The sequence below is a fragment of the Hylobates moloch genome, unplaced genomic scaffold, assembly GCF_009828535.3.
Source record: "Hylobates moloch isolate HMO894 unplaced genomic scaffold, HMol_V3 SCAFFOLD_6, whole genome shotgun sequence".
Taxonomy (NCBI): Eukaryota; Metazoa; Chordata; class Mammalia; order Primates; family Hylobatidae; genus Hylobates; species Hylobates moloch.
Genome location: NW_026652281.1, coordinates 15813553 through 15841531, shown reverse-complemented (window position 1 = coordinate 15841531; position 27979 = coordinate 15813553). Strand labels below are relative to the sequence as shown.

At 53.0% G+C, this 27979-nt stretch overlaps 1 protein-coding gene across 7 annotated transcripts; it reads right to left on the bottom strand.

The window, feature by feature from the left end:
* Positions 1-42: 42 nt before the first annotated feature.
* On the bottom strand, positions 43-27748 carry SEPTIN8 (septin 8). 7 transcript variants are annotated; one of them, XM_032156450.2, is made up of 10 exons: positions 27076-27747; positions 15546-15666; positions 14361-14556; positions 13842-14028; positions 12612-12773; positions 11930-12026; positions 11583-11751; positions 11257-11389; positions 10926-11116; positions 43-1415 (listed from the first exon to the last, which is right to left on the bottom strand). In XM_032156450.2, the coding sequence occupies exons 1-10, from the start codon at positions 27547-27549 to the stop codon at positions 1253-1255; spliced, it is 1893 nt and encodes a 630-aa protein (XP_032012341.1). In that variant the 5' UTR covers positions 27550-27747; the 3' UTR covers positions 43-1252. The 7 variants fall into 7 exon arrangements, with proteins under 7 accessions (XP_032012341.1, XP_032012342.2, XP_032012340.2 ...); XM_032156451.2 differs by having other exon boundaries at positions 43-1418; positions 13842-14022; positions 27076-27371; XM_032156449.2 differs by having other exon boundaries at positions 43-1418; positions 27076-27369.
* Positions 27749-27979: the final 231 nt, after the last annotated feature.

The following is a 27979-nucleotide window of genomic DNA, read 5'->3' as shown; positions in this document are numbered from 1 at the left end:
TCATGAATGCCCAGTCCCCATGGATAAGAAAACAAAAGCTACTATGACATGATGTAGGGCTTTGGCCTCTTTATTTTCTTTTTACAGTTTATTCCACAAGTAAAAGACTTCACAAAGCACTATGGCTCTGACTATTCCCCGAATGAGCTGCTGAGGATGGAGCTGGCTATTCTGGACAGACTGCACTGGGACCTCTATATTGGGACGCCGCTGGACTTCTTGACAATAGTGAGTAAGGAGGTGTTTACAGAGTCTACCCTAAACTCGTTTGTGCCTTTGGAACAGCTGTTTACAACATAGGACGGCAAAGCACAGGCGTGCACACGCCCTTGCACATGCACCACAGTGAGGTGACCCACAAGGCTCATGACATACGGAAGAGTGAAAAGGTATCTTAAATCCAACACAGTTCCACCAGACTCCCACTTCTAAAGGACATTAAATTAACGTTACAAAGATTTTTAGACGGCACTATTATGGTGAGTTTCTCTTTTAAATACACACTGCAAAAATATTTAACTTTCCATTCTATGAATACTGTACATAAATATCTGTCTGCTTTTGCTACACTTTACACACATTCACTTAGCTGTCTTTATTCACCTACACACAATCCTTATTGAGGCTTTAGACCATATTGATCTGGCACTTAAAAAAATATCATACATTAGTTTGTATTTGTTTTAGTTGGGGGAATGATGGTCATCCTTAAGGATATGATTCTGTTAGTAAGGCAAAATTATGCAATGTGGAAATCTCATGGGGTTTTGGTTTGTTATGAAGCATGAAGATTAAATTACTAAAGGCTGTTTCATTATGAAAACTGGCCACTGTTGCCAAGTTGCAGAGTTTCTTCTTATGATTAGCAGATACAAGTAACTTTTCTGCTACCTTGGTCTTGAATAGTATGTTTCTATTTTTCAGAATGGAAACATTGTCACCTAGGTACTTCCCGCTCATAACAATGATGTCACAAAGCAGACTCTTTTTTTTTTTTTTTTTTTGTCTCGGAGTGGAAGCTCAGCTTGGCCACAGGATGGGCATTAAGCCTCAAGCCCCTTACGGAGCCATGGATAGGAATGAAAAGGGTTGGGCAACATTTGATGTTCCCTGATGGAAATTTAAATTGTTTGCACTTTTGGTCATTGATATATGAAAAGTATCGGGTTTTCTGTTCTAACATTAAAAACCATGGTCTCCAGTTCCATGCCCTGGTGGTCCTGAGCTGGCCCCATGTGTTGGAGCTGCTGCCTCAGAGGAATCCTTCCCTCCACGTCGCATCCCTGACCAGGCAGCTGCAGCACTGTATGGCGGGCCACCAGCTGCTGCAGTTCAAGGGCTCCACACTGGCCTTGGTCATCATCACCTTAGAGCTGGAGAGGCTCATGCCCGGCTGGTGTGCTCCTATATCTGATCTGCTAAAGAAAGCACAGGTAGACATCAACTTTGCCCCAGACCAGGCTCTGTGTTTTGCCCCTTTAGCTGATGCACTCAGACCCCAAACGGGTACCCTTTGCCCTTGTAGCCTCTGGAAAATGTTCTGGCCATAACCCTGGAAAGAGTCTGCCCAAAGGCTAGGCTTTCCACACTTGGTCATGCTCTATGCACTTGAGATGGGACATGGGTTCCCTTCACTGGACCAATGGGAGTGGTCTCTGAGTGAGAGAATCTTTATCTCAATGGGAGCCCTTGTAGCCAAAACGACTGTGGGGGGTCAGGGGGATGTCTGGCTTAGGAGGAAGCAACCCTGAGCTTAATACTGGGGAGCATAAATTCTAAACTCCTTCACCTCTCCTTTGTACGAGTGTGTGGTACCAGGTACAGGGGTACCATGAGGCAAGCATTGTGGGGGCACGAGGAGGAGAGGGGTGTGTCAGAATCCCTCAGAACAGATAGGTTAGGATGGAATGCATAGTTAAACTAATGACAACTTTACTGAGGTTGGAAATGGATGTCCCTGAGATGGTAGGATTAGTGGTCCTTAGTTGGGTGGTTGGACCTTCCTGAACTTGCTTCATGCTAACATTTTGACACTCAATTGCCAATTTATTAGAATGTATGATGGTTCTGCTTGAAGATGGCCACTCTATTCTAATACAGGTTGGTGATATGCAGTACAGCTGCTGCAAGGAACTTGTAATGCAGCAACTGAGAAGTTTTCAGTCATCCTCCTGCACAGACAACTTTGTGTCACCTGCCAACTAGCCCCTCTGCCTCCACCCCAGGGCCTTGAGAGCATAATGTGAAACCTCCTTGCTTGGACTACCATGAGTTCTTTGGCTTGTTATGAATCCTGTAAAAAAGGGAAGGTGGCTCTAGAAGAGCAACTGAGAAAAAGTTCCCAACTGAGCCCTTGGAAAAAAAATAAAGGGGAGAGGGGAAAGGTAGGCTGGGGTCAGTAGAGGTCAGGGTGGTCTGACAGACCATGACCCTGTCTTCCCTTTTTATCCTCTGGGCCTGAAGCCAGGGAGTATGAATGAATGTTCAAATGGCAGCTTGTTTTACCTTCCTTCTTTAGCAAGGGTTGGCATTGGCCCCTGAGAGTGCTGGAATATGAGACCAAGAGGCAGGCCTGGCTCAGGGCTGAAGGGCTGGGGCTAGTTCTGACCAGTTCTTGCTGCTGTACCTGCCAGAGCTGGCCAGGTCCTTCCAACTTCCCAGGCTTATCCCAAACACGTATGTGGTGCTTCCAGTCCCAACTACCCTTCCTGCCACTCCTCACATGGGACAGTCTCTGCAGACACATTTACCCAACCATGGCCATGACTTACGTCTTCCCTTTACAAGGGCTGGATTATAAACTATGCTTTGTTTAATGTAACTTGAGCAAGCTTTAGGCATATCTTTCCTTTGTTACTCTTAAGCAAAGTGGTTTCAGTTATTAGTTTAACTAGAGGGATTTTGTGCTAATGAATGGGTATTATAGGCTAACACCTGTGATGGGAGACACAGCTCTGAATGCTTTCTGTTGGGATGAGCAGGTTCTGAGGCCAAGCCTGCTCCAACCACAGTGCTGCCAGGAGGAGGAACCAGCTGCCTCTCTCATGCTGTGCTACCACAGAGCCATTCTCTAAGCAGGGGAGTGCAGCTGACAAAGATGCCAGCTGGGGCTGTGTAAGTTGTGTTGGGGGCATGAATGACTGAGCCACACATTCAGAGGTGGTTTGTGAAGTCTTCCACTGTGAACTATGGGGGTTTTTTTGGGGGGCGTGCGTTTGTGTAAATGTGCTAAGCTATGGGGTGGGAGGGGAAAGATTTACTAGGTGCAAAGTGGTCAAGGGCCAGATATACTATAATTGTCTACATTATAGAGTTAGTATACATCTGTATTTTTTCTTGACACACTTTTGCTTGTTGGCGCTTTTGTTAAAATTAAACTTTAATTGCTTCCAATCCTGTATGAATCTTATTTTGAGCTACCATGCATTTAGGCTTGCGAGAGTCAGATACATTTGGAACACTATCTCCTAGGTCATATCAAGAACTCTCCTCTAGTCCAGAACCCATTTTACAGATGGAGATGCTGAGGCCATGCTGCTCACAGCTTCCAGTGGTGGCCGTGAGTGCCCTCTGCCTCTTTCCTTCCAGTGCAAGTGGGACCACAGTGCATGAGGCAGGAGGACATCCTGAGGGCCCATACCAGTTTGGGCATCCCAGGCTTTGGGGAAACTGCTGGAAGACATCTGCTGCTTAACCAAGTGGCTCTGGATGTGAGCTAGATTCCGAGAGCTGATCCAACTCAACCTCTTGGAGAAAGCAGAGGGTAGACATGGGAGTCCTAGGACTGGGGTAAGAGACAACCGTCTGCTCTGGCTTTCTGTAAATGATAGAACTCTTCTATAGGGAAGCTCACTTTTGTATTGCCAAAGTCCCACTTGTGGATTTTAAAAAATCTTATGTGCTTTTCAAGCTTGCTGTGGGGCCCCGGGTCCCATCCTACTTCCCTCTAATATTCTTTTCTGACATTAGGAACTCCTATCCCACCTCAACTCAGAGATTGGGAAACATTTCTCAGGGAGAAACATGGATACAATCCATTTTCCTTTTGACCCCACCTATAGAAAGGCAGGGATTGGTGAAGGAATGAGGCTGAACAGAATGGAGATGGAAAAAGCTCAGAGGCAGATGCTATGGCAGAAAGAAAGGTAGGTGGGCTCAGGGAGGAACAGGGCAGGGGGAGCATCATGGACCTGTCTTAAACTTGTCCACACAGTACTTCCCTGAAATGAATGAGCCAAGTCATTTGATGTTTCCACCACCTAGGAGGCCCTCCTCCTCCTGGCTTCCTGGAGAGTCTCTGTCCTTCAAAGCTTGGTGAATACTTTGCCTCCCTGCTGCCTGCCTTCCCACAAGTAGAACTGAGCTATGCCTGCATTAGGGATGTGTTCATACCACTCTCCCTGCAGGGATCCCCATTTTCTCATTTTGGTCTTCCCAAACCTACCTAGTACTCAATGGAGAAAGCTCCTTAAAAAAGAAACCCACGTACTTTTTACCACTTCTTTCAACCACCAGTCTGCCCTTCCTCAGCCACTTTTGCCTGTCCCCTAGGGCTTTCTACCTCTAAAAAACAGTCTCAGGTCCACCAGCCCACACCATCAGGCTATGTACTTCAACACTAGCCACACTTCCACTACTCTTCCATCATTCCATTGAGATGCCAAGGAGCAGGTGTAGCTCAGGAATTAAGGGTACAGACTACCAGCATTCAAATCTCAACGTCTCCAATTACTTGCCATGTAACCTTGGGTAATTACTTAAACCTCTGTGCTTCAGCTATAAAATGGGGATGAATGGTCCCTAATCATAGGATTAGGATGAGGATTAGAGGAGTTAATGCATGTAATGTGGTTCCAAGCAGTCCTGGCACTCGAATATTAGTCCCATGACAAGCCTTTTTGCTAAGGAGGAACACTCCTCGAGGGCAGGTGCCCCTTTTCTCATGTCCTGCACCCAGTTGCCCAATAAAGATTCGTGGACCACAGGCTGCCCCTTTACCTTCCTGTGACTTTCCTGTGACTCTTCCCTCCATCCCCCACCTATCTAAGAGCCTTTCACAGATGCCTGTAGCAGGGTTTCCTATTAAAACAATTCCTACAGAAGTAGATCAACCTCCACAAAATTCAAAGAGCAGACAAGCTGTATTTTACCACAGTTGTAGCAGATTAATGGGCTCAGGAAACTTGTTAAATCAGAAAAGCTGCTGCCCAAAAAAAGACACCACAAAAACTCAAAATAAATGCAAAATTTAATGAAAAAAATAATTACAAAGTGAATGGAAAAGAACAAAAACAGTCAATGAATGCAGGAGTAAATGAATTAACACATGAAGCAATTTTAGAAAAGCATGTTAACGTAACAGACTAGCAAGCCATACTTCCTCAGGCCTCGTATCCCTGAGCCCCACTTAACAGGGAGCCCACATTTAGACATCCACAAACATATATGCAGTCAGTATGCACAATTACCACCTAGATCTGGGTACCCACAACTAGAAAGACCATATATCCCCAGTGGCCTGGGACAGGTCTGGTTTATGCCTTTTGATCTGATGTAATTAATAGCATCCCCTTTCTCTCTCAATGGTCCCAGTTTGGGCAACAAATTATATGGTGATTCTTCTACCTCAAACAAACATGGTTTATGAAAGACATGATAGTAAATGCCAACATGATCCTGTAAGACAGCCCTAATAATGCCAACAAATGACAGTGAGAAAAAGAGGGGTAAATGAGACTCTGCAGACAGGGTCACATTCTATGGGGGCTAACTTATTAAACAGTGGCAAGTTTTAAGCTCACTTTATGCACCAAGGTTTAATTTGGTCTCGGCTAAAGATGACAAAATTCCAAACACAAACAGCAGGGGAGAGGTGCAGTGAGGCTTGCTAGAGGGACCCGTGGAGGCAGCTCAGACCAGAAAACGCGAGTCTGTCAAATGTCCCTGAAGATCCCGGGAAGGCTTAGGCCCAGAGGCAGCCAGCCACGAGTATGGCCTTTCAGTATACGCGGGGTACAACCCGCAGGCCACAATGGACAAATGGCCAAATCTGCACACTCCAGAGTTCCAGGTTGGCCCATGAACCAGGAATTCTCATTTCTTTTTTTTTTTTTTTTTTTTGAGACGGAGTCTCGCTCTGTCGCCCAGGCTGGAGTGCAGTGGCGCAACCTCGGCTCACTGCAAGCTCCGCCTCCCGGGTTCACGCCATTCTCCTGCCTCAGCCTCTCCAAGTAGCTGGGACTACAGGCGCCCGCCACCACGCCCGGCTAATTTTTTTGTATTTTTAGTAGAGACGGGGTTTCACCGTGGTCTCGATCTCCTGACCTCGTGATCCGCCCGCCTCGGCCTCCCAAAGTGCTGGGATTACAAGCGTGAGCCACCGCGCCCGGCCTCTCGTTTCTTATGTATCCAATGAACCTGCTGGGTCACCAGGCCTCATCTTCATAAATATGTTAGCTGAGAGAGGCTATCTTAAAGGTCATGCTCTGACCCAACTGCATACACTTTCAGACATAAAATTACCCTAGAGATGAGCCACTGGCAGCCCACATTTGCCCTGGATATGCCAGTTTACCTTTTTAGATACCCTCACTGAATCATCAGTTTTCAATTGCAACCAGATGTGGACTTATTGTGAAGCTAAGGAAGCTTAATCTTCAGGGCCCCTTCCAAGACCCTGTACCTAATTTTATATATTAACATTGTTTTTCTTAAAGAAGTCTTGCTAAATAATTCAAGCTTTCAGCCCCATAAAATTTAGATCCACCCCGGTCATAGCATAAAAACTTGAAGAATTGTCACTAGACCCTGCTCTGCTGCTGGAGCATGGAGCCCCTCACAGGTAAAGGCTGCCTCTTCCTGGCCGTGCCTCAGTGGACACACACAGCTCACCCCTCCGCCTCTCCCTGAGCAGAACATCATCTCAGGAAGGCAGGAGGAAGCCAGGACTTGGTCCTGGAAATCAATAATGCAAGCCAGACAGAAAGGGGGAAATGGTCATGAGAAGGAAGACAGGGGCATGAAAAGCAAACTACCAATTCCACAATAAATTAGCACGGCTTCCTGAGGCTTCCAGCCAGGGAGTACGCTAGACTGTGAGCTCCTTGAGGGGAACGTTGTGCATTCCTCTGGGTAGCTCCAGTGCCCAGCACGGTGCTTCAACATTAAAACGACCCTTACTTTTATCCAGTCATTTTCCATCTCCCATTTTACCAGGCCATATTCTCAACACTGACATTCTTGGTGGCTTGTAAACCAACAGGAGCATAGAAGAATCAAAGCTGCTAGTACTTCCTTAAAATGTTCCCCTTTAGAGTGCAGCTGAAGGGGAAAGCTCCTTTGCTGCTCATTTTTCCCTAATTGTCCATAGACATCAGACACCTTCATCTCTTCACCCTGTGACCCAGCCAGGAAAGAAGCAATGACTTTGAGGTAACAACCTTTTTCCCACTGAATACTTTTTGCATTTGGAATATGCAGGATTTGCTTGGGAGTCTTAATTGGAGTCAAACACTTAACACATACACATGGAGTTGGTCCCTGTTTATAGGTAGCACCTCTGGGGCACAGACAACGGCTTTGGGCTGCTGTTCCATTTACATTCACAGTAAAAACGCTGGACATGGTCTTGTTCATGTTCCAATTCCATCCATAAAGAAATGCCAAACACTGTCATTACAGGAAGTTTATTACCCACCTCTCCCTGTATATGATAGGCGTACTTTATACATATGAAAGGTTTAGCTGTATTTTTAGTTTTTAAAAATCAGGGAATCTGTGTTACTTATGAAAATAATGGGAGAGGATATTATTTGTCTTGACGCTGGTGCCAAAATAAATATTTAGAAGTGTTTTAAAGTTATTAAAATTAAGCTCTGGGTTGGTTAGAAAAATTAAAATGAGGGGAACTGGGTGAATTTTGCAGCATGTATACCAGACCACGCAGCTGCACCTAGGGCACCACGTGAGTTGCCATCTCCACGCTGAACAATTAGGCCTAGCATCCCGGCTGGGGCCTTCGCTAGAGCGGCACATAACAGCTCCGTCAGGGAATAGTGACACTGTAAATGGAAGACCAGCCACTGGCTCTGAAAAAAATAAACCTCGTCAGTTTTGGATTCCAGCATTCATGGCTTTTACATGTTTGCATAGAGAGGGGTTGCCCGCCAGGCCCGGGGCAGCCTGGGGCCAGGGTCGGTTGGGGGAAAGCAAGGCTGTAAACACTGGAGTCTGTACCGGCTCCCAGTCCGTCCTCACACCATGTTATGGGAGAAGGGTCACAAGGTGTAACTCAAGCAACTTAACACATGAAAGTCTAAAGTCCACTCTTGACATGTAAGTCTGTGCGTGCGTTAACTGAAAAATAAAAATAAAACAAAACAAAAACAGACACATTAAAAGATATGCAGACCAAATCAAATAGAAGCAAAAGACACCAAGATGGACACTGCGAAAGGGCCGTCAGTTCGGCATTTGTGACGAGCAAAGCAGAGAATTCACTTCAGTTTGTGGCGTCCCGGGCTAAGGGTCAAGATCTGATTGGGAAGTAATTTTGCAAAAAATTTGGATTCAAATTTAAAGAGTATGTATAACCAATCAAAACCACTCAAATAAATGGTCATGAAAAACACCCCTGCCCCCATTCCAAAAATGCACTCCCGACTCACACTAGTCCCTTGACCAGGGCGGCAGGAAGGAGTGTTCCCAGTCACCCCATCTACCCCACTTCTGGCCTCCACAGAGCAGTCACGGGAAGAGTGTTTTCTCTCCCAGGGACCAAACCGACTGAAGCTTTCTAACAGGTCCAGAAAACAGGAAAGACCTGTTTTCTAGGCCCAGGCCTGGAGAACATATCATGGAGCCCAGGCCGTGTGGGAAAAGCAGGGAGACCAGACACTAGTGACAAGCCCCCACCCCAAGGGCTGTGCTGGTGTCCTTTCAGCCTGCCTGCACCCACCTTCACCGGCCCTCAGACCCTGAGCTGGCCACAGACCCCTGTCTGCAGTTTCTGAGTGGTTTCTCCACAGCTTATTTCCTAGGGAATCCTGGCTACCTTTTCTTTAACAAGATGGCAGGAAGCAGGGCAAAGTCACTTTGGGTGCCAGCACCTGGGTCATAGACTCCCACTCCCTCCCAGGAAAATCCCAATTTCTGAGTTGCCAGCTTGAAATCTACACAGGTTCCAACTTGCAGAGCCCCCACACTCGCCAAGCCAAAAGATGGGCGTGGGAGCAGGGCTGGAGGCAAACGCGGAGCAGAGGGGAAATTCACGGCTGAGGGGAGTGCAGGGCTGGGGTCCTCCCTGGGGACAGGCAGGGGCACATCTGTCTCAGCACTGTCAGCTGGGGTGGGGCCACTGGGCATCAGGATGAGGGAGACTACAAAAAGGAAGAATGTCTGTCCTGAAGCAGAGGACAGACCTTAGGAGTGAGACTTGGCAACCAGTTCTGAAATGCCTGGTTCTGTCCCTGTTTCCCCCAGCAAGAAGCCCTTTGAGTTTTTTTTCCTTGGTATGTGTTTGTGTGCCTCTGTGCATGTGTGTACTGTGTGCTGGTAGATACGTGCCTGAGACTGTGTGTGTGAGATGGGACAGGAGAGAAAGACAGTGTGCGTGCACGTGTGTGCACGTGGTTAGGAAATGCCATATTGGGGGTGGGGCGGGGGCAGGGCTAACACTAGAAGCAACAGCTTAGGGCCACAGCTAACTACGCACTTCATGGCCCTAATGGCTAGGCTCCATTGCCACCAAGGAAGGAAGGGCCTGGGCATACACATCTCCAAATATCCCAGGAGGAAATGGATCCCGAGAATGAGGGCCAGGATGGGTTCACCTGCTTAGTTCCTAGGTTGGCAAGAGAAGGATGTTACCCAAGATAGGCTGGGGCAGGGAGAAGCAGGGATGGATGGGATCCCCACAGTGTGATGTGGCATGGCTGTGAATGAGGTGGGTGGGCGAGGGTGAGCCCCAGAAGCCCGGACATCTGGACTCCAGCTAAGGGTGTGGAAACAGGCTATGAAGATCGCCAGGGAGAAGTGACTCAGAGTTGTCCCCACCTGACTACTCCGTTGACTGCACTCCTGGTGCTGGGAAAGGCCTCCCTGCCATCCAGTCTTTCTCTCCTCTCTCCACTCTGCAGGAACAACTCCAGCCTCTACTTGAGGGGCAGCTTCTCTCCCCAAAAGAACCCACAGAGCCCCTGTGGGAAGCTGCTTTCCTCCCTTCAGCCCTGCGGGCCCTTCAGAACAGCTGTGTGGTGACCACAGTCTCCAGGAGGCCAGTGTTGGCTGGCACGAGTGCCTGCGGTTCTCCCTCACCACCTGCCAGCCAATATGGGCCCCACACCACTGCCCCACAGACTGAGGAGGGATGCGCCACAGGTGTCCAAGCAGAAACCACCATGGCTTTTGGAATCTGGCTGGAGATGCTGACATTCCCAGGTCCTGTCCCTCCCCTGACCTGAAAGACCATTCCCAGCATTCCCCAGAGCCCTGCAGCTTCACCCTCTCCGGGCTGCTCCTCGGCCGTGCAGCCCCACCTTCACCACACTGCAGCAGGGCCACAGCTGCCAAGGGGGCTATGGAAGAGCGAATGGGTGAGCAAGAAAGTAGGGGGAAGAGGAGGAAGGGGGAAGAGAAGGAGAGAAAAAGGGAGAAGGGAGAGGGAGGGGGAGCACAAGATTGCCTGTGCAAGCGAGACTGCATGAGTATGAGAGCCATCCAGACGGCGAGACACTGGATCACGAGTGAAAGAAAAAGAAAGGCAACCAAGAAAGCTGGGGGGAGAGCCACTGAAGATGAGGGAAAACTAAACAGGAAAGGGGCAAGAGAGGGCGAGCAAGAGAGCAAGAAGGGAGGTGGGGGACAAGAACGAAAGCAAGAGCCCACAGGAGCAAGAGGAGCCAGCGCAGGCGCGGCCTGCCACCTACTTCTTCTTGTCCTTGTCCTTCCTCAGGGGCTGCTGCGAGGTGGCGTGCAAGGCCTGCGACTGCAGGGCCTCCACTGCAGCCTTCCGGCGATTGAAGGCATTGGTCTCCTCCTCCAGTTCCCGGCGCTTTTCCTCCACCTTGCGCTTCTCCTCCTGGTGGACCCGCTTCAGGTGCTCAAACTTCTCATGCAGCTGGCATCAGAAAGGGGGCAGAAGATGGGGGGAGCAAGAGGAGGGCTTGAGCCTGGGCCAGGAAGGCACCCCCACCTCTACTCTCAGCCAGGCCTTCCCTCCCTCAGCTTCCCCACCCCAGCCCCCAGCCTGGCACATACCTCCCTTTCCTTCTCCTTCAGCTCCAGCTCTGTCTCCTTCACTTTGTTGACAAACATCTGCCTCATCTCTTCCTCCTTCCTCTGCAGCTCACTCAGGAACTCCTTCCTCTTGGCCTCGTATGTCTCTTGAAGGCTGTAGAGACCCAGATAAGAGAGGCGAAGGATGGGATTATGACGGAATGGGGTAGGGCAGGGCAGAGCCAGAGAACTAGAATCATGTTGGCAAGAGGGGTAAGAGGATGCTGGGGTCCCTCAGGGAACAGACGCCAGGGTGGTGTGTCTGGCCACAGCTGTGAAGACAGGCTCACTCTGGCTCAGGCTGTCACCTGAAGGGCTGGCTGTCACCATCGCTGTCCTGAAAGCCCATCTCCTCCAACTTGCAGCGCCGGTAGAGCTCGTAGTGCCGGCTGTGGGTCTGCTCGCGGAGGTCTTCCATGTTCACCCGGATCAACATCTCCCGCAGCTTCACGAAGTCGCAGTGATTCTCATTCTCCACTGAAAGCAGAGGGCCGGTGGGGTATCAGGCAGGCGTGCAGGCGGGCACACTCCAGAGTCAGGGTGGGCATGCAGGTGGGCATGAGGAGGAAACAGCACAGGGTACTACAGGCAGCAGGGCAGGCCAGGGGAGTCAGTTCTACCCCCAGCTGGGGATGCACTTCCCGTCCACACTCACCCTGCACCACTCCCCAGGGGTACTGCCGTGCTCGGACCAGCTTGTTCCCCACCTTCACCTCTTCGGTGCTGCCCACCACGGCGAAGGGCAGATGTGCCTGGAAAGGGGCCCGGGTATGCATAAGCCCTGAGCTGACACAGACTAATGGAGACTCTCCCTCCCTGCCCCTGGGTCCTAGGGAGGGGCAGCCAGACTTGAACAAAGGCTCCAGGGCCAGATGCTTACTTCCTGGCTCTCTTCTGAAGAAATGTCCCAGAACTCCAAACAGGAGAGTGGGCTGAACCCTCAACCCCCTCCCTGGTGCTCCTGATTCTCCAGGCTGTCCTTTCAGCACTCAGGCCTCCCAGGGGCCATTAGAGCTCCCTGAAAGGACCTGTGAGCCTGGCTCCTTCCAGGTTCCCAAACCCTTAAGCCTGCTGGACTCCTTCCATTTCCAGGCTCCTCCATGAGTCCAGATCTTATGACACCCAAACCTGGAGTCCCCAGTGTAGGCCCACTATCAGATTCCTCCTGTCCCCTGCCCACAGATGTAGGACTGGCCAGCTCCAGATGCCCACCCTTCTGTCCTGGAGAAGCTAAGGCTGGAATCCTGGGGAACAAGAGTCTCCTGGGGCTGTGTCAGATCTGTGCCGGCTCCTCGCCCTCTGGCCCCAGGGCCCTGAGGCCCTCGCCCAACGCTTACATTCATGACTGCATTAATCTCTGCAACAGCCTCGTCATCCGTGGGAAACTGGTAGATCTGGACCCCGTTGCTGACCAGCTCGCCCATGATCTTGATCTTGAACTTGTGGAGCTCGCTCTTGGAGATGGTGTCAGCCTTGGCAATGATGGGAATAATGTTCACCTGCCAGGATCAGGGGAGGGGACAGCAGGCTGGTTGGCTCTTTGGGGCAATGGTTCCCATGCCGTGCCCAGGATATGGATAGCCATGGCCAGGCCAAATCCCTGGGCAGGGGGAAGGAGGCCAGAGAGATGGAGCCACTCCCACGGGCAGCCATAGTGCAAACCCAGCCACCTGTGGCCATTCTGATGGGTTTCAACAATTGGCTGCAGTGCTTCTTACTGCCATGGTTCCCCCAAATCACCATCCAGCCCCAAAACTGGTCCCCCTAGGCATACCCAGCTTTGACCCAGAATGCTTTGAAGGTCCTAATTGGCCTGGGGCCTGACAGAAGGAGTGGTGGGGGGCTGTGCTCCCCACTAAGCAGGTAAAAGGACCCACCAGCAGTAGCCATAAGAAGATCCCCAAATCTCCCAGGCCCAGGCTATCCCGTTTTTCACAATAAAAATGAACTCCTGAGATGGGAGGGCAGTCACATGAGGGCTGACAAGGGATGTGGGGCCACATGCCCTTCAAGATGCACAGCGCTTCCAGTCCTTCCCATGGAGCTGCCTCCCTTCTCTACCCCTGCAGTACCCACCCCTCATTCACATCCCAATTCTGGGCCTTAACTCTCCTCTCGCTTATGGGCTCAGAAGGAACCAAAGGACATTTATGTCAGGGAGGAAGGGGGAAATGAAAGGAGGAGCTAGAAATTAGGAATTGAGAGATAGAAAATGAGCAGAGAAGAGGCTGAGATGGGAAAGGAGGTTCCCTGGAGTGAAGGGGAACAAACACTGTCGGGAGCGGGAGGGGCCAGCAGGGCTGAGAATGAGAGTGATTCAGCTGCAAGCAAGGGGCTCAGGGTGAGACCCAGGGCACAGGACTCTGGAGAACGAGCCCAGAGCAATGGGGGCCACTGGAGCAGGAAGGACAGATGCAAGACAGAGAGAGGACCGAGCCAATGGGGGGCCACCCACAAGCCCCCGACCAGGTCCCTGAGGACCATGGCGGACAGGCATGAGGCAGCCACCACATCGCATCACAGCAGAAAACTATGGAGCCTGTGGCAGTGGGTGGGGACAGGGATACCTTGCTGTCTAGTTTCTTCATGGTCACTAGATCTAGAGACTTCAGGGAGTGCCCTGTGGGCGTGATGAAGTAGAGGCAAACGTGGATCCTTGTGTCATGGTAGTCGAAGAGCGAGCGACGGATCTTCAGCTCCTCCTGCAGATAATTTTCAAACTGCGCATCGATGTAGTCAACTATGGGCCTGTAACTACAGACAGCTCCATCACCCAGGAGGCTGCCAGCTGAGATCAGGGGCTTGGGGCTTGGGGGGCTCAGGGCTCGGGGCCAAGCCTGAGCTGCCCCCTGGCCTTTCTTTCTGGGAACAGCTTCTGCCTGAGGATCCCTGACTGGATACAGGCAGCTGACCCCTTCTCCAGACACCTGAAGGAGTAACTGGTCTGTTGGTGACCACAGAGCCTCAGATATTCCCCAAGAGGCCCTCCCTGGCCCCCTGCAGTGTGAGGGCTGGGCTACTGGTATGGGGGCCAATGTAGGGGGGGTGGGAGGAGGCTGGGTGGGGCCGCCCTTCCCGCCTCTTGCCTCTCATCCTTATTGATCTGATCCCCAAAGCCCACGGCGTCCACAATGGTCAGCTTGAGCTGCACGTTGCTCTCCTGGAGGTCGTAGGTCTGGGGCCGCAGGCGCACACATGCCTCATGGTGACTGGCTTCCTCAGTCTCAAAGGTCGTGTTGAAGAGCGTGTTCATCAGTGTGGATTTGCCAATGCCGGTCTCCCCTGGGCGGTGAGGACAGGAGGGGAAGAAGTGGGTGTCACAGGCTAGAACTGGGGTTGTCCTTGACTGGTGGCTAGGCCAGGCAGGGCTCAGGCATCCATTTCCCCTGGATAAGAGAAAGGGGCAGGCCGCCCACCCCATCCCTCATCACCCCCATTCCCCAGGAACTATCTTTTCCTGTGGCCTCAGAAATAACCTGTGGAAGGAAGAGCCAAAAGGTGGACTTGGACAGAAGACATAGCTGTGTCTGAAATGTGATGTATTTCCTCAGGGAGCAGGGAAGAGGCAGAGCCAGGCAGCTGTGTAGACACCACTGCAGACCCAATCACCTCACACATAACCTGCTCTACACAACAGCCCTCCCAGGACCAGGGTGGTCTTGGGACCAAGAGGGCCAGGGTCTAAAGCCACCAGTGGCTCAACCCATGCGCCCCAGACAGCCCTAGCTCCACATGGCTTTAGCTGGGGGAAGTCAGGATGGGCTGCTTCCCGAAGGGCACCTGCAGAGGGACCAGCAGAGCACTTTGTGCCCTTCTGGGAGTCCCAGGGAACCTCCCAGAGCCTCTCTGCTTGCGGCTGTATTTGTTCATATGCGTGCTGGAGCACTTCCCATAGGATATGGTGATGAGGGGCAGAGCTGTTTACCATAATGTCCTTGACACAGGGTAGGAAGCAGTAAATGAGTACATGTTTTTTAAATGAACAAACAAATGAATAAATGAACCTAAATCTCTGTGATAAACACCCACAGTTTACGAAGCACTTTCATGTGCCCGATCCGGTTCACTCTTCATGACAACACTGTGTCAGGCCCTGACTCTAACTCTACCCTTGACTCTGGCAGACACACCAACCAAATCCTCATCCTGACACCCCCAAAGTTTCACTCTGCCTGGGAAGCCCCCTTGCAGCTCAATAGGGGGCCAGAAGCACCCCCTCTCCCAGGATGTTCTCACCCACCCTCTGTCTGAGGCCAGGCCCTGACACTCACCTACACAGAGGATGTTGAAGCTGAAGCCCTGAGTGACCGACTTGCTGACCAGCTGGTCGGGGAGGCTGTCGAAACCCACATGGCCGCCCAGGGAGAGGCTCCGGGGCTCTGGCTCTGCATTCTGCCAAGAGAGAAATAAAGCAAGACATGAGCCCACTGGGGAAGAAAGGTCAAGGCTGTGGGGGCGGGCGCTAAATCTGAGTTAAAACAGCAAAGCAGCCCCGCGGGATGTCTGAATTCTCAACAAATCTCAGACACACCCTGAGTACACCCAAGCACCAACTCCAGGCCAAGTTTCCCCAGAGGGAGCCCGATGCCCCCAGGGGGAAAGGCCCTTCCACTCTATAGCTTTGCTCCACCTGGGATGGCCAGGGATGCCTGGGCTGAGGGCTCCATGTCTCCTGGCATAGGTGGCCCCAGGGGCTGTGGCTGCTACCCATAAGGGCCTACCTGTTTTCCTACTCAGGAGGAGGCCCCAGATGGTCCCAGAGGCCCAGATCGGAAAGTGTGTCTGTTCCTGCAGCCAGCTCTGAGAAGAAGGGGGATGCTGCCCCTGCCTAATCCTCCCAGGCCCTCCCACTGAGGCAGGACTCAAGCAGGGGCACGTCTGGTCCAACCCCCTCACAAGCATGCTCCCTCAGAGGGGCCTCCTCTATCAGCTGGGCTCGTGGCCCTCCATGTTCACACCTGCTCCTCACACACCCAAGTGTGGGACTCATGCATGGACCCTGCTAAAGGAGCTGGCCCTCACTCAGGCAACTCCCCAGTGGGGCTCAGGGGTGGGTTCCAAAGGGACCGAGACTCTGAGGCCTCCTCCCTTCTGCCTCAGTGGTATTCTCTAGAGACCCCCAGCTCCTGGCTCCTGACTCCTGCCACCCTCCCACCCCCATCTCAGCCCTGGTTGTCTAGACAGAAGGTTCCGGGTGAGAATGTGGAGGCCTGGCCTTAGCAGAGAGCTGAGCGGCAGGCCCCGAGTGAGCTGGGGCCACTGGAGCTGGCCCACCGCTCTATAAAAAGAAACCACGAGGACCCGAAGCAGAGGGTCATGGTCACACTCCCACTTGTGTGGCTGGTTTCTCTGACTCCCTGGAATGGGGTAAAATGCTGCCCGAGGGAAGGTTCCCAGGCTCAGCCCCTCTGGAGGGCAGAGCTTAGACAGCTCCATGTTGTGCAGAGTCATGCCTCCTCCATTCCTGAGCCCCACTGCCCTGAGACAGCTAGAAAGAGGAAGGAGAGGAAGGGGCAGCGGATTGAGTCTCTCCCGCCCACAGCCACAGGGTGGGGAAGCAGGTCCAGCTGAGGACAGCCCAGGAGATGGGGCCAGTGGCAGCCCTTGTGCAGATGCGGATACAGGCTCGGGGTCAGGAACGGACGGGGGGCCCTGACTCCTGCCCCGCAGAGGCATCTCTTCAGCACCTAAGCAGCTGACCTGCACCACAGCCCACTGCCTTGGCCTGAACCCCTCTGGCCATCCTTCCCTCCCAACCAGAGAACCTTGGCACTCAAACCCAACCTTCTCCACAACTGATGTCTACCTCCCCACAGCAGCCTTGCATCAATGACTCCCAAGTGTGGGTGCTGGCAACCTTGACCCCACATGGCCCCTCTGGGCAGTTGTACCATCCCCTCAAACAAGTCAGGGCTACCCCTAAACCTGCTCTCTCCCATGACTCTCTCTCAACAGAGCCTCTTTTCTTATAGCTGACCCTTTCTCCCCATCACCTAGCCCCAAAGCATCATGTCCCAATCTCCCCACTCAAGCCCAGATCTCCTTAGGGCTGCAAATATAATTGGACAAGGAGGTCCCAAAGGCAGCTTCCTCTCATTGGTGCCCACATAAAAGTATCTAATGAAGCCTAGGAGGTGCTGGGTCAGGTCCAAACCCCTTAGCATGGTGTTCCAGGCCTCCCTCACTGGCCTGGTTCCAGCCCAGCTGGTAACTCTGAGCTCCCTTTTCAAACTCTGCCCCTTCCCTGGGCTCTACAGCTACTCTACTTTTTCCTTGGCACCTGCTCTCACCTGGCCCCCAAGCACTTATGTTCCAGACCCCTCACTTGGCAGTTATCCTGTTTCCTAGTACTACTGGTTATCCTTTTTTAATGCATCTCGATTCTCCACCTATTCTATAAGCTTCTCGACGCTGGCTGCAGGTTGGGGCAGTCGGGTTTTCTATTCTTCCCTCCCTCCCATCACTATGCCCAACATGCTGGACAATGCTACCATTTATAAGTTACTGAACACGGCCTCCAACTGCTATGGCATCAGAGCACCTGCCCACCTTACACAGGGCTTCATTATTTAGTCTCTGTTCCACCTCCTTGTGGCAGCTTGAGGATCAAATGGAGGACACAACAGTCAGTCTAGAGCTTTTTTCTTTTCAGGCAAGACTGAAAATCTCCAAAATTTAAGGCGTGCTGTGCTTGCAGAGAAGGCTATGTGTTTATTCATCCTCTTCTTCCAAGGGGTGACACAATCAGGATGCAATCCAACATCCTGTAGTCTGCCGCCAAACCCCACCAAGTCAGCTGTGTCTGGAAACCACACACACACACACACACACACACACACACACACACACACACACACAGCTGCAGAGCACTTACTGAGAAGCAGAGGCCATTCCATTCCTGTTTTCCCCCTTTCTTACAGTTCTAGGCTCCAGAGGCTAAGTGTAGCACTGGGGGTTGTTGGGGTGGGTCTCACATAAACTACCTATCCACACACAGCAACTGCAGAGTGGCCTCCTCTCACACAGCTTGGCTCTCTCTATGGAAGTGTGGGGTACAGGCAGGTCATCATCCCTAAGTTGTTGCCCAGGCTACACTCTGTTATTGCAGGGGCCACACATCTGGGGCAATATCTGTTTAGGAGCCCCAGGAACCAGTCAGGGGTATGAGTCTATGGAGCATGCATGCACACACACACGTACACACACAGAATGGCCACTGGCCCTGATGGAGGCAGTATTGTTACCTGATCCCAGGAGACTGATCTGACCTCCAGGCTCTACCGAAGGGTAACTCTCATTAATGCCAACTCCCTGATCATCGATTTGGCATCAACATGTGATCTAAGTTGCAATGCTCACTCCAGGGTGCCTGCCCCAGGCATCTCTACCAACCTGAGTGGGGTTACAACCTAGGAGGAACCAGCAGCCTCTAAAGGACCTCCTGCACATCTCAGCTACCATGACTCAGAAATAAAGTCAGGTGTCCCAGTGGCTACCAGCCCTGGAATTGGATGGGTAAGACCACAGCTCCAACCCCCAGGGTGGGAGCCCATCAGCACAATCCCATGATTGGTGCAGGTACAGGCAAGTGACACAGGTTGAGCCTTTATGACCATCTTGAGACCATTAGGGGAGCTAGCCTAAGGCTGCAGTCCACTCACAGGATGGCAGAGCCAAGAAAATCACAGAGAAAAGAGGGAGCCAGAGTCTGCCCTATCTCTGGGCCTTTCCCCTTACCCCTGGCCATATCCTCTTTATTGCTGAGGCTAGTTGAGTGGTATTATCTATTAGTTGCAACTGAAACATCTTCAGTGCCATAGGATCCAAAGTAAAACTCTTTGGATGCAGAGGAACAGGGAGAAAGCGAGGACAGCCAGGAAAGGAGGGACAGTGTGGAAGGTAAAACCTCTCAGTATTCACAACCAAAGGAAGGAATGGACGTCTGAGAGGATACCAACACCTCACTGAGGACCACCATGTGTGAACTAAGGCAAGTGATTTACACCCAGGTTCTCATTTAGTCCTTCCTCACTGTGGATGACAGACTCCATGATTATCCCCATTTTACAGGGGAGGAAACTGAAGCACACAGAAGCTAGGGAACTAAACAGGGCAGAGCAGGGACCTGAGAGCAGACCAAGCTCTTGTCCCAAACCACTCTGATACATTGCCTCCCCTGTTCTTAGCAGGCTTCCAACTCATTCATTCAGTCACTCAACACGCACTCACTGGACATGTCTGCTGTGTGCCAGGAACTGGGATGGCTGCCAATGAAAAGATGAGGACATCAGATCCTTGACCTCAGAGGGCTAAGCCTAAGCTCAAATGCCTTTAGAAGCCAGGCAGGTAACATATATAGGTGAAGGGGAGCAGCACCTTAATAACAATGGCAACAACAACAGACATAACTAACATCTATTACATGCTCGCTATGTGCAACCCTAATTTAATCTAATTTAGTCCACGCATCAGCCCTGTGACATAGGCCGTAGCAGCTTCCCCATTGTCCAGATGAGACAATAGAGGCATCAAGAGAGTGTGTAATTTGCCCAAGACCACACTGCTCAGGAGAGCAAAGCCAGGATCTGAATGGAGACAACATGACTGTGAAACCCACGCTTCTAGTCACATCACTGCCTGCCTGCTGGATGAAAGACAGCCACTAACTCAGCCAAGTGTGGGGGCTCCCAGGGAGAGGTGGGAATGGCAGAGAACTGGAGAGCCTGTGCTTATGCTCAATCCATGGTGGCCGCAGTTCCACAACTCCAGCCAACTGTGGGAACACAGATCTACTGTTGCCAAATCTTCCCATTTTTAAAGAGAACCCAAAAATCTCTCTATATATATACATACATATATATATATATGTATTTTTTGAGACACAGTCTGGCTCTGTCACCCAGGCTGGAGTGGTGTGATCTCAGCTCACTGTAACCTCCGCCTCCTAGGTACAAGCAATTCTCATGCCTCAGACTCCCCAGTAGCTGGGATTATAGGCACGCAACCACCACGCCCGGCTGATTTTTGTATTTTTAGTAGAGATGGGGTTTCACTATGTTGGCCAGGTCGGTCTTGAACTCCTGACCTCAGGTGATCCACCTGCATTGGCCTCCCAAAGTGCTGGGATTACAGGTGTGAGCCACCATGCCTGGCCCAGAAATCTATCTTTTTTATGTGAAATTCTGTAATTTTTAAAGATTGACAACCAATACCAACTGAGAATACCATGAGGGCCCAATACAACATGTCAGAGGGCTGGTGTGGGCCAAAAGCCTGCTGGTCTGTAAGCCGGCTCCGGTGGGAGGGTGAGCTGGACGGACCCTGCAGCCAGGCTCCATTCTCAGGTCAGGAAGCCCCATGGCAGACTGCTCTGTGGGGAGAAGCCTTCAGGCGGGACAACTTAACTTGGACCCCAGAGAGAGGTGGACCCAAAGCCTCTAGCTCATTCCACACACCCAGCTCCCTGAGGTGCTCACACAGGGGTGAGTGTTCTATATGTCTTCAAAGTCCCAGGATAGAGAGAGTTGGCAGCTCTGAGCTCTACATATGCAATGAGAAACTCCATGGGGCCATTATCCCTTCTCTAATCACTAACAAGCTTTTGGCTCCTGAGCCAGGCCCCAGGCTTCTGTGTCATCATTTCTTTGGCACATCAAAGACAACAACCAAAATAATAACTTCTCAGGCCGGCTGCGTGCCTCCATGCCCGGCCATCCAAGACAAAGTAGAGAACAGCATTTTGTTATGCAGCCCAGTGGATAACTAGGACGCCCTTTTCCTGATCAGGAAATGCTTTGTCTGAGCCTCCTAGAGCAGCCCTCATCACCAGCCAAGAGGAGCTGTCCCTTTTACCAAGAAACAAGGTGCGATCTGGGAAGAAACTGCATCTCATGGTTGCCCACACACAAAAACAGGTTTTTTATCCAGAAGGAACTGGAAATATACTGAATGTCTAAACCAACAGAGCTGGGGAAGCTGTGGGTGAATAAAGACCCCTGTGATCCAAACCCCCAGACTAGGCTGGTTGTTGCAGGGGGAGTAGAAAGGATAACCCACCATAGGTGGATTGGCTACTGAGTGATGGACAAAGAGCAGCCCCATACCCCAGGCCTTCCAGAGTTCTCCAGTGCCTTGGACTTTGGATGCTTTTCTTCCTCTGGGCTCCCATGCCGAGCACCCACTCACTTGTACACCCAGTCAGGCAGACAGGAAGCCCACTCCCCAGGGGAGCTCCAGCCCTGGGGGTGGCCCTATTAAGTAACTGAGCAATGGACCCAGGAGTCAATGGACCACTGGGAGCCTTCTCCACCCATGTTCCTGGCACAAACTATGCTAGCCCTGGCTCCAGTTCCTCCCAGCAGCCTGGGCCTTAAATAGCCAGAGCACAGGCCTCTAGCCAGAACTCATGGTCGCGGTCATAAGCACAACTGTCCTTGAGCCTGAGAGGAATCCTAGGAATTTTCCCAGGAAAGGCTTCGGCTCTGGTCCCAGGATTCCACAGCAAGCCTCTAAGCCCAGGTCAGAGGTTACGGGAAATAACCAAGGAGACATATGCGGGAGGGTGGGGGTGGTATGCTGCTACCCCGGGCCAGGAAGGAAGAATAGAGGCAGGATATACCTGTCCCAAATCAGGAGGACACCTGGGAGCCAAAGCATCTTTCTCCTACAGTGGCAACAGAAAACTTGAGAGAAGATTCAAGCAAGGATCACCCTCCATGGTCCCAACATGACGGCAGTCAAGGTAATAGGAAGATGGCAGCTGGGCTGCCAATCATCCTCACAAGGCCAGTCCTACTCCACTCATCCTAGGAAGAGAAGGAACTTTGGGAGCAAAACCATCCCCTGACCCGAATACTCCATTCTCTCTGCTTCTCTGTCTCACTAAGAGGCACTGTCTTTCCTTTCTGCGCACAGCCAGCCAGGCTGGAGCTTATTAATTTGGATAATGTGTTTCACACTTTTCCCATCAAAATCAGATTTCCAGGAAGCTAAGAGCACAGTTACTGGTAGCTGGGCCAGTACTCGCCACCCCAACACCCAGGCCTAGGACAGACACATTCTTGGCCTTTATTGTGCTGCCTGAGAGGGAGTGGTCTATCCCACCACAGAGGAGATGGGGAAGGCGCTCCGGGCTGCACAATGTACTAGAACTCCAGGCATTCATATTTTCTTACTTAGCTCAGGGACTTCAGCGGCAGCCACCACTGCCTTGTAACAGGGAAAGCCACGAGTGGTCTGGATATCACTGGCAGGAGAAGGCCGCCTCTGTTTCACGGCAAATGAAACCCTTGGAGGGAGAATGTGGGCAGCAAAGGTCCCCCGCCTTCCGTCCAACCCCAGGATGGATGCCAGTGCTGGAAAGGGATGGAGGAATGCATGGGCACCAATACGGGTTGGCAGAGGTATGGGGGTGGCACTGCTATACTTCTCTGCTGCTTGTCCATTCACTCCAACACCAGGCAGAATGTCAGGTTTGTACCCAGGTCCAAGAGCCAGGTCTGGCAAGTGGGCTTGGGTCCACACCCACAGCCCCTCCTGAACCCCAGGCATCAGGCAGCCCAAGCCCTGGAGCCCCCTCAGAAAACAGCCAGCCACCTGCCAGCAGACATGGGCCCCTGTACTTTCCTCTGCTGGTTCTGTCCCTCTAATTTGACCTCTAGGATAGGGAACACCTGAAAGCCATGTGTCCTGAAGAGAATATCTAATTTGCCCCAAGAACATGTAGGGCAACTGCACGGCAGAGCCAACATGCCCCCTTGCCCCATCCTCTGCTGCCTCTTCCCAGCCCCAGTTCTTATAGGAGCTCTGAAGGTTCAGATGGCTCCAAAAGAAGCCAACAGAGTGTCCCAGCTCTACCACAAGGGCATGGAGACCTTGGGAGGGCGTCTCTTCCCCAGGCAGATGTGTCTCCCTCCTGCCTGCATAGCTCCGCATCTGGTTATCTGGCAAAGCTTTTGCCTTGGGGGCCATGCCTGGGGATCCTGAAACCCAAGCTGGCAGCACGGAGGCAGGAAGGCTGAGGAGGCTGCAAGGGACACACAGAGGCCAGCTGGCCCTCAGGCCTTTGCTCTATCATCCTGCAGCTGCTCGCCTCTGGTAGCTGGACTTGAGCCACAGAGACATTCGTGGTAGTTACTGCCCAAATATAATACATGCTTCCACCTAGCCCATCCAAGGGCTCAAAACGCCAAGGTATCCACCCTCTCTGTCATCTCTGGTGTTGGAATTTGGATCTTGTTCCCCCTGCCTTTACTGGCCAATGGCCAGAGTCTGCATCCTCACCCAACCTTGGGCTGTTGGCATCAACAAGATAATGCGCTCAAAGCACCCACTGCCCTCCTTGCCATCCAAGGTTTTTGACACAAGTCAGACTCTGGGTTCCCAGGCTCCATCCAGTCTCCCTCCTCCTTGGCCCTGAGCTCAGTCTCCTCCTTGCCATCCTCTCTGTTCCCATCACGGTCAGTCTTTTAGCATGTGCTCCCTGGGATGACCAACGCTTCCCATCAGCCCCGCAGCTCTGACCCACTGCATTCAAGACCCCAAGCAGACCTTCCTAAGGTGGGCACACATAGCATGGTCTGATGCCCAAGAGGGAGGGAGGGCAGGCAGACTCACCTCCTGGGGGAGAGGGCAGAGCTTCGGCTCTGCAGGTGGTGCTCACGTGTGCCCTGAGAGCTGCACGGGCATCTCTTGCTCAGCTCCCGTTTCTCTTCGGCATGGCTCAGGAAGGAGGCTACTGGCCGTTTTTACAAGACGGGGAGATACCACTCTGACAGAGACCTTGAGCCCCACTTGGGTGCGGGCTCTCAATTCCTGCTTCAGGAGGGACTAGGTACTCCCTGGAGAGCCCGCTTCTTGGGGAAGTATCAAGATTGCGGGGGTGACAACGGAAGTGACAGATGGTGCTGGGGATAAAGCAGAGATGGGGGTAAGTGACTGGCTGGGAAGAACGCCAGTGCGAGGCTGCGTGCTGCACGTTTCTTCCTCTCCCCCTCAGCTTCACTTTCCCCAAGCCCTAAAGGGTCGCTCACCACGGGGTCTAAACCTGTGAGATTCTGGCAGGAGAAAACACCGGAGCTGGCCCTCAGGGAAGGAAGGGTTGAGCCCCAGAGTCAAGGTTCCAGTTAGGAGGAGGGGCACAGCAAGAGCGGACAGGAGTCTGGCTGCCCAAGGAGGGCAAGGGGCAACACACCCTCCCCAGAGGGCTGCTCCACACACCACACACAGGGGATGCCAGCCCTCACCCCACTACTGATCTAGGGTGGAGGAGAGCCCAGTCAGGATGCCAAGGCTGTTGGCCTGTGGTGTGTACACCACGCTATGTGAGGACACAGGAACCCAGCACACATCCATCTCAAAGTATAACTCTGTCTGCTGTCTAAGCTCCAGGTCAGGACAATTCTCAGGCCTGCAGGGCTAGTCTGACCACTGAGCTGGCCAGAGGGACAGTGTAGACCTGTCGTGGCTCCATCACATCCTGGGGCTTGCGAGACACCTCAGCATATTTCCAAACATGCCACAGACTGCAATTAACCCTCCATAAACTCTTTGAGGAACCAGTGTGGCTCTGCCCATTTTACAGCAAGATAAAGGCAGAAATGATTTTCCCAAGATGACAAGCCAAGAAGGGTGAATGGAGTCCAGACTTAAATTCAGGCCAAACTCCACCCAAGGTCTCCACCCAAATCCAACCCTATCCAAGTCCTGCCAGGAGGCTGACAGCCCAAAGTGCAGAGGGTGTGGAAGGTGTCCATCCCTCCAGCTGAAGCTGGCATAGCAACCAAGGCCCTGCGCTCAGGCTCTATTCCCTTGCCTGAGTCAGTCCCCTCTCTGTGCCCTGGCCACCCCACAGCTAATACCCAAACTCCTCACAGGAATGGTCCGAGAGCAAACACAGGACCCCAGGGGAAGGCCTGACCAGCCCACAGCCTGGCCTCTCAGCTAACCCTCTGAGGACCATCTCTGGACGAGCAGGGATGGAAGCTCTACAGAGAGTGCCATGAACAGGGCAAATGCATCCTCTGCTCCCTTCTTACATAGGGGGCCAGTCCTCACATCCACGTGGACAATAGGTAGCATATATTATGTATTGTGTCCTTACCATGTGCCAGACACAGTGCTAAGTACCTCCCCTGGATTCTCTTGTTGAATCCTCACAATAACCCTATGAGGGAAGTAATACTTCTATCCCATTATACACATGAGAGCACCAAGGGGTTAAATAACCTGCCCAAGGTCGCATGGCCAACAAGGAGTGTCTAGGATTCCTATCAGGCTGTCTGATTCTGGTTTCTCTACATACCTCTCCCACCTGCAAGATCAACTGTTAAACCTCTGGCCACAGACAAGACCCAGACATAACTTTCTGGTCAGCTGGTCACAGAAAATGCACACAGACACACATGCACAGATGCCCAGGCACTCACGGGTCTCTTGGCCTCCAGCTAATCAGCAGGTCTCTTAGGATTCAGGCACTGCCCTCCTCCGGTACATAAATTCCAATTTATAATACGGGGCGAAATGAATCTCTGAGTAGCCCAGCCTCTGAATCTGTTCCTCATGTATTTAAACTTACTTAACTGACATACGGCCCCCCTCTCCAATGGGAATAAAACACCCGAGTCTAGAAATTATGAAACCAAGAGCTCCTGCTTTAGTCATGCACATTTCCAAAGTAGACTAAGAAATGTATTTTCAGATTAAATGGAAAATTTACATATATAAATTGGGATGACAGTATTTATAGCATTTATTACATAAGTCCTGGCTCCCTTATTTAGCCCCAGAACCAATTCGTTATCGTTCACATATTCAGAATTCCCCCTTCCCTCCAACAGCCCTGAGCCTCCCTCCTCCTCCTCCTTCTTCTCCCCCTCCTCCCCCTCCCAGCCGACCAGGGCCTCACATGCTGCCAAGAGGACACAGCTTCCTTCACTGTCACAGCCTAGCCTCCCAGACACACCCAGATCCAGCCTTAGACAGCAGGGGACGTCCAGATACAACCCACCAAAGGCCTCCCTCCCCCGAGTGAATTATGAAAACCTTTAGTAAGTTGGCTATCGGCAGGCTCAGGCCCAGTGAGACCCCTGCAGGGACCACCAGGGACGTCAACCTTCTAAGGACCTGGACTGGAGCCCAAATAAACGCCCACTGGGCTGAGTCTGGAATCCCTCCAGCTCCTGGCGAATGGCTGCCGCAGACCCGACCACTGAGGCCTGACCTGCCTGGAGTCGCACCCAGGATTCCGGCGTGGGGAGCGGAGGCAGAGGGGAGCGGGGGAGGAAGGAAAAGCAGGCCAAGGGTCTTCAGGACTCAAGTCTGCAACTGTCCTGAGCTCGTGTTGGGGACTCCCTTGGATCCTGGGGCCTCCATCCTCCCCGGCTGTACCTATCCCGCAGCACCTGTGCGGCTAGGACTCTTCCCCAAGTGTGCAGAAAGAAACACCCTGGGCGATAGGGTCCGGAGTGTCCCGGACCCTCACCTGCGGCCCCGCGGGCGCCACTCTGTCTTCGCACCTGCCCGGAGCCAGGGGGGTCTCTGCTCCTTCCCGCGAAAGGGGTTTGCCTTGCCTGCGCCCCAGGAAGCGACCCCGACCAGCCGCCCGGCAAGGCAGGCCGCCCGACGCTCCGGGACCCCCCGCTAGCGCGGCCGAGAGCCCGCACCGGGGTCCTGGAGCTGGCCCGGCGTCGAGGCCCGGTCGTGCGGCGCTGACAGCCCGCTTCGCGCCCCCCGCCAGCTGCAGGGCGGCCCCTCCTGCGCCCCGCGCCTCCCGCGCGCGCCGCGGCCCAGTGGGGCCCTCACCGAGAAGCGCTCCAGGTCGGTGGCCGCCATGGCGAGCTCCGCACCGGGCGGGCGGGCTGGGACCAGCGCAGGGGCAGCGACGGGGACCAGCCGGCTGCGGGACGCGCTCCGCCCGGGCGGCTGCGGCTGAATGGATCCAATATGGCCACTTCCTGGAAACTCCCCTTGGCGGCGGCGGCGGGAGAAGCCGCGGAGCCGCCCCTGCCCCCGCCCGCGGGACCGGCCTCCCCGCCCGGCCCGGCCACGAGCGCAGCCGGAGCCCCGCCGCTTGGACGGCCGGGGGTCTCCGCGGCGAGGCGGGAGGTGCCAGCTGCGGGGACTGCTGGGACTTGTAGTCCGCGCGTTGGGGGCCCGGGACGGCAGTGTCGGGGGGCTCGGGGCCGGTGCCCAGCGGGCCGCTGCGTGTCCCCTGGAGCCTGGGGCCGAGCCTGGGTGGGAGTCTTCTGGGTCCGCGCGCTGGGAAGCCTTTCCCATGAGGGGGAAGTGGGGCACGGCGTGCGTCCTAGAGATCTCCCCCACCGAGCCGTCTCCACCCGCTGGAGCCTGCAAATGTGCTGGGACCACCAACCAGAGTGTGGACAAGCTGCGGGAGACCCGTCGGATCCGAGAGAGGCCGCGGCAGCCTAGTCTGCTGGTGTCTTGGGCCCCACCTGATGCTCCGGCCGGAGCTAGGGCGGGACCCGCGCGTCCGGCCAGGCGGCCTTCCCGGGCAAGGGACCAGCCTTCGGCTCTTGTGCAACCAACGAGCAGGATGCGCAGTTTAGGCTGGGATTCCTGCTATAGAAAAGCGGAGCTCGACGGTCAAGGCATCAGATTGCAAGTGTCCATCACCCTGCCTGTCCCAAGGGCTTGGGACAACGTCTTAATGGAGTCCCACCATTGTGCAAAGAGGATGACCGCTCCC

What these genes read in the sequence shown, in the direction of transcription:
- SEPTIN8 (XM_032156450.2), bottom strand. Translation starts at nt 27,549, where the DNA reads ATGGGAAAGGCTTCCCAGCGCGCGGACCCAGAAGACTCCCACCCAGGC. An exon ending in CCGACCTGGAGCGCTTCTCG is followed by an intron (nt 15,667 to 27,075) that starts GTGAGGGCCCCA and finishes CTCTCTTGGCAG; the next exon opens with AATGCAGAGCCAGAGCCCCG. An exon ending in CTTCAACATCCTCTGTGTAG is followed by an intron (nt 14,557 to 15,545) that starts GTGAGTGTCAGG and finishes CTCACCGCCCAG; the next exon opens with GGGAGACCGGCATTGGCAAA.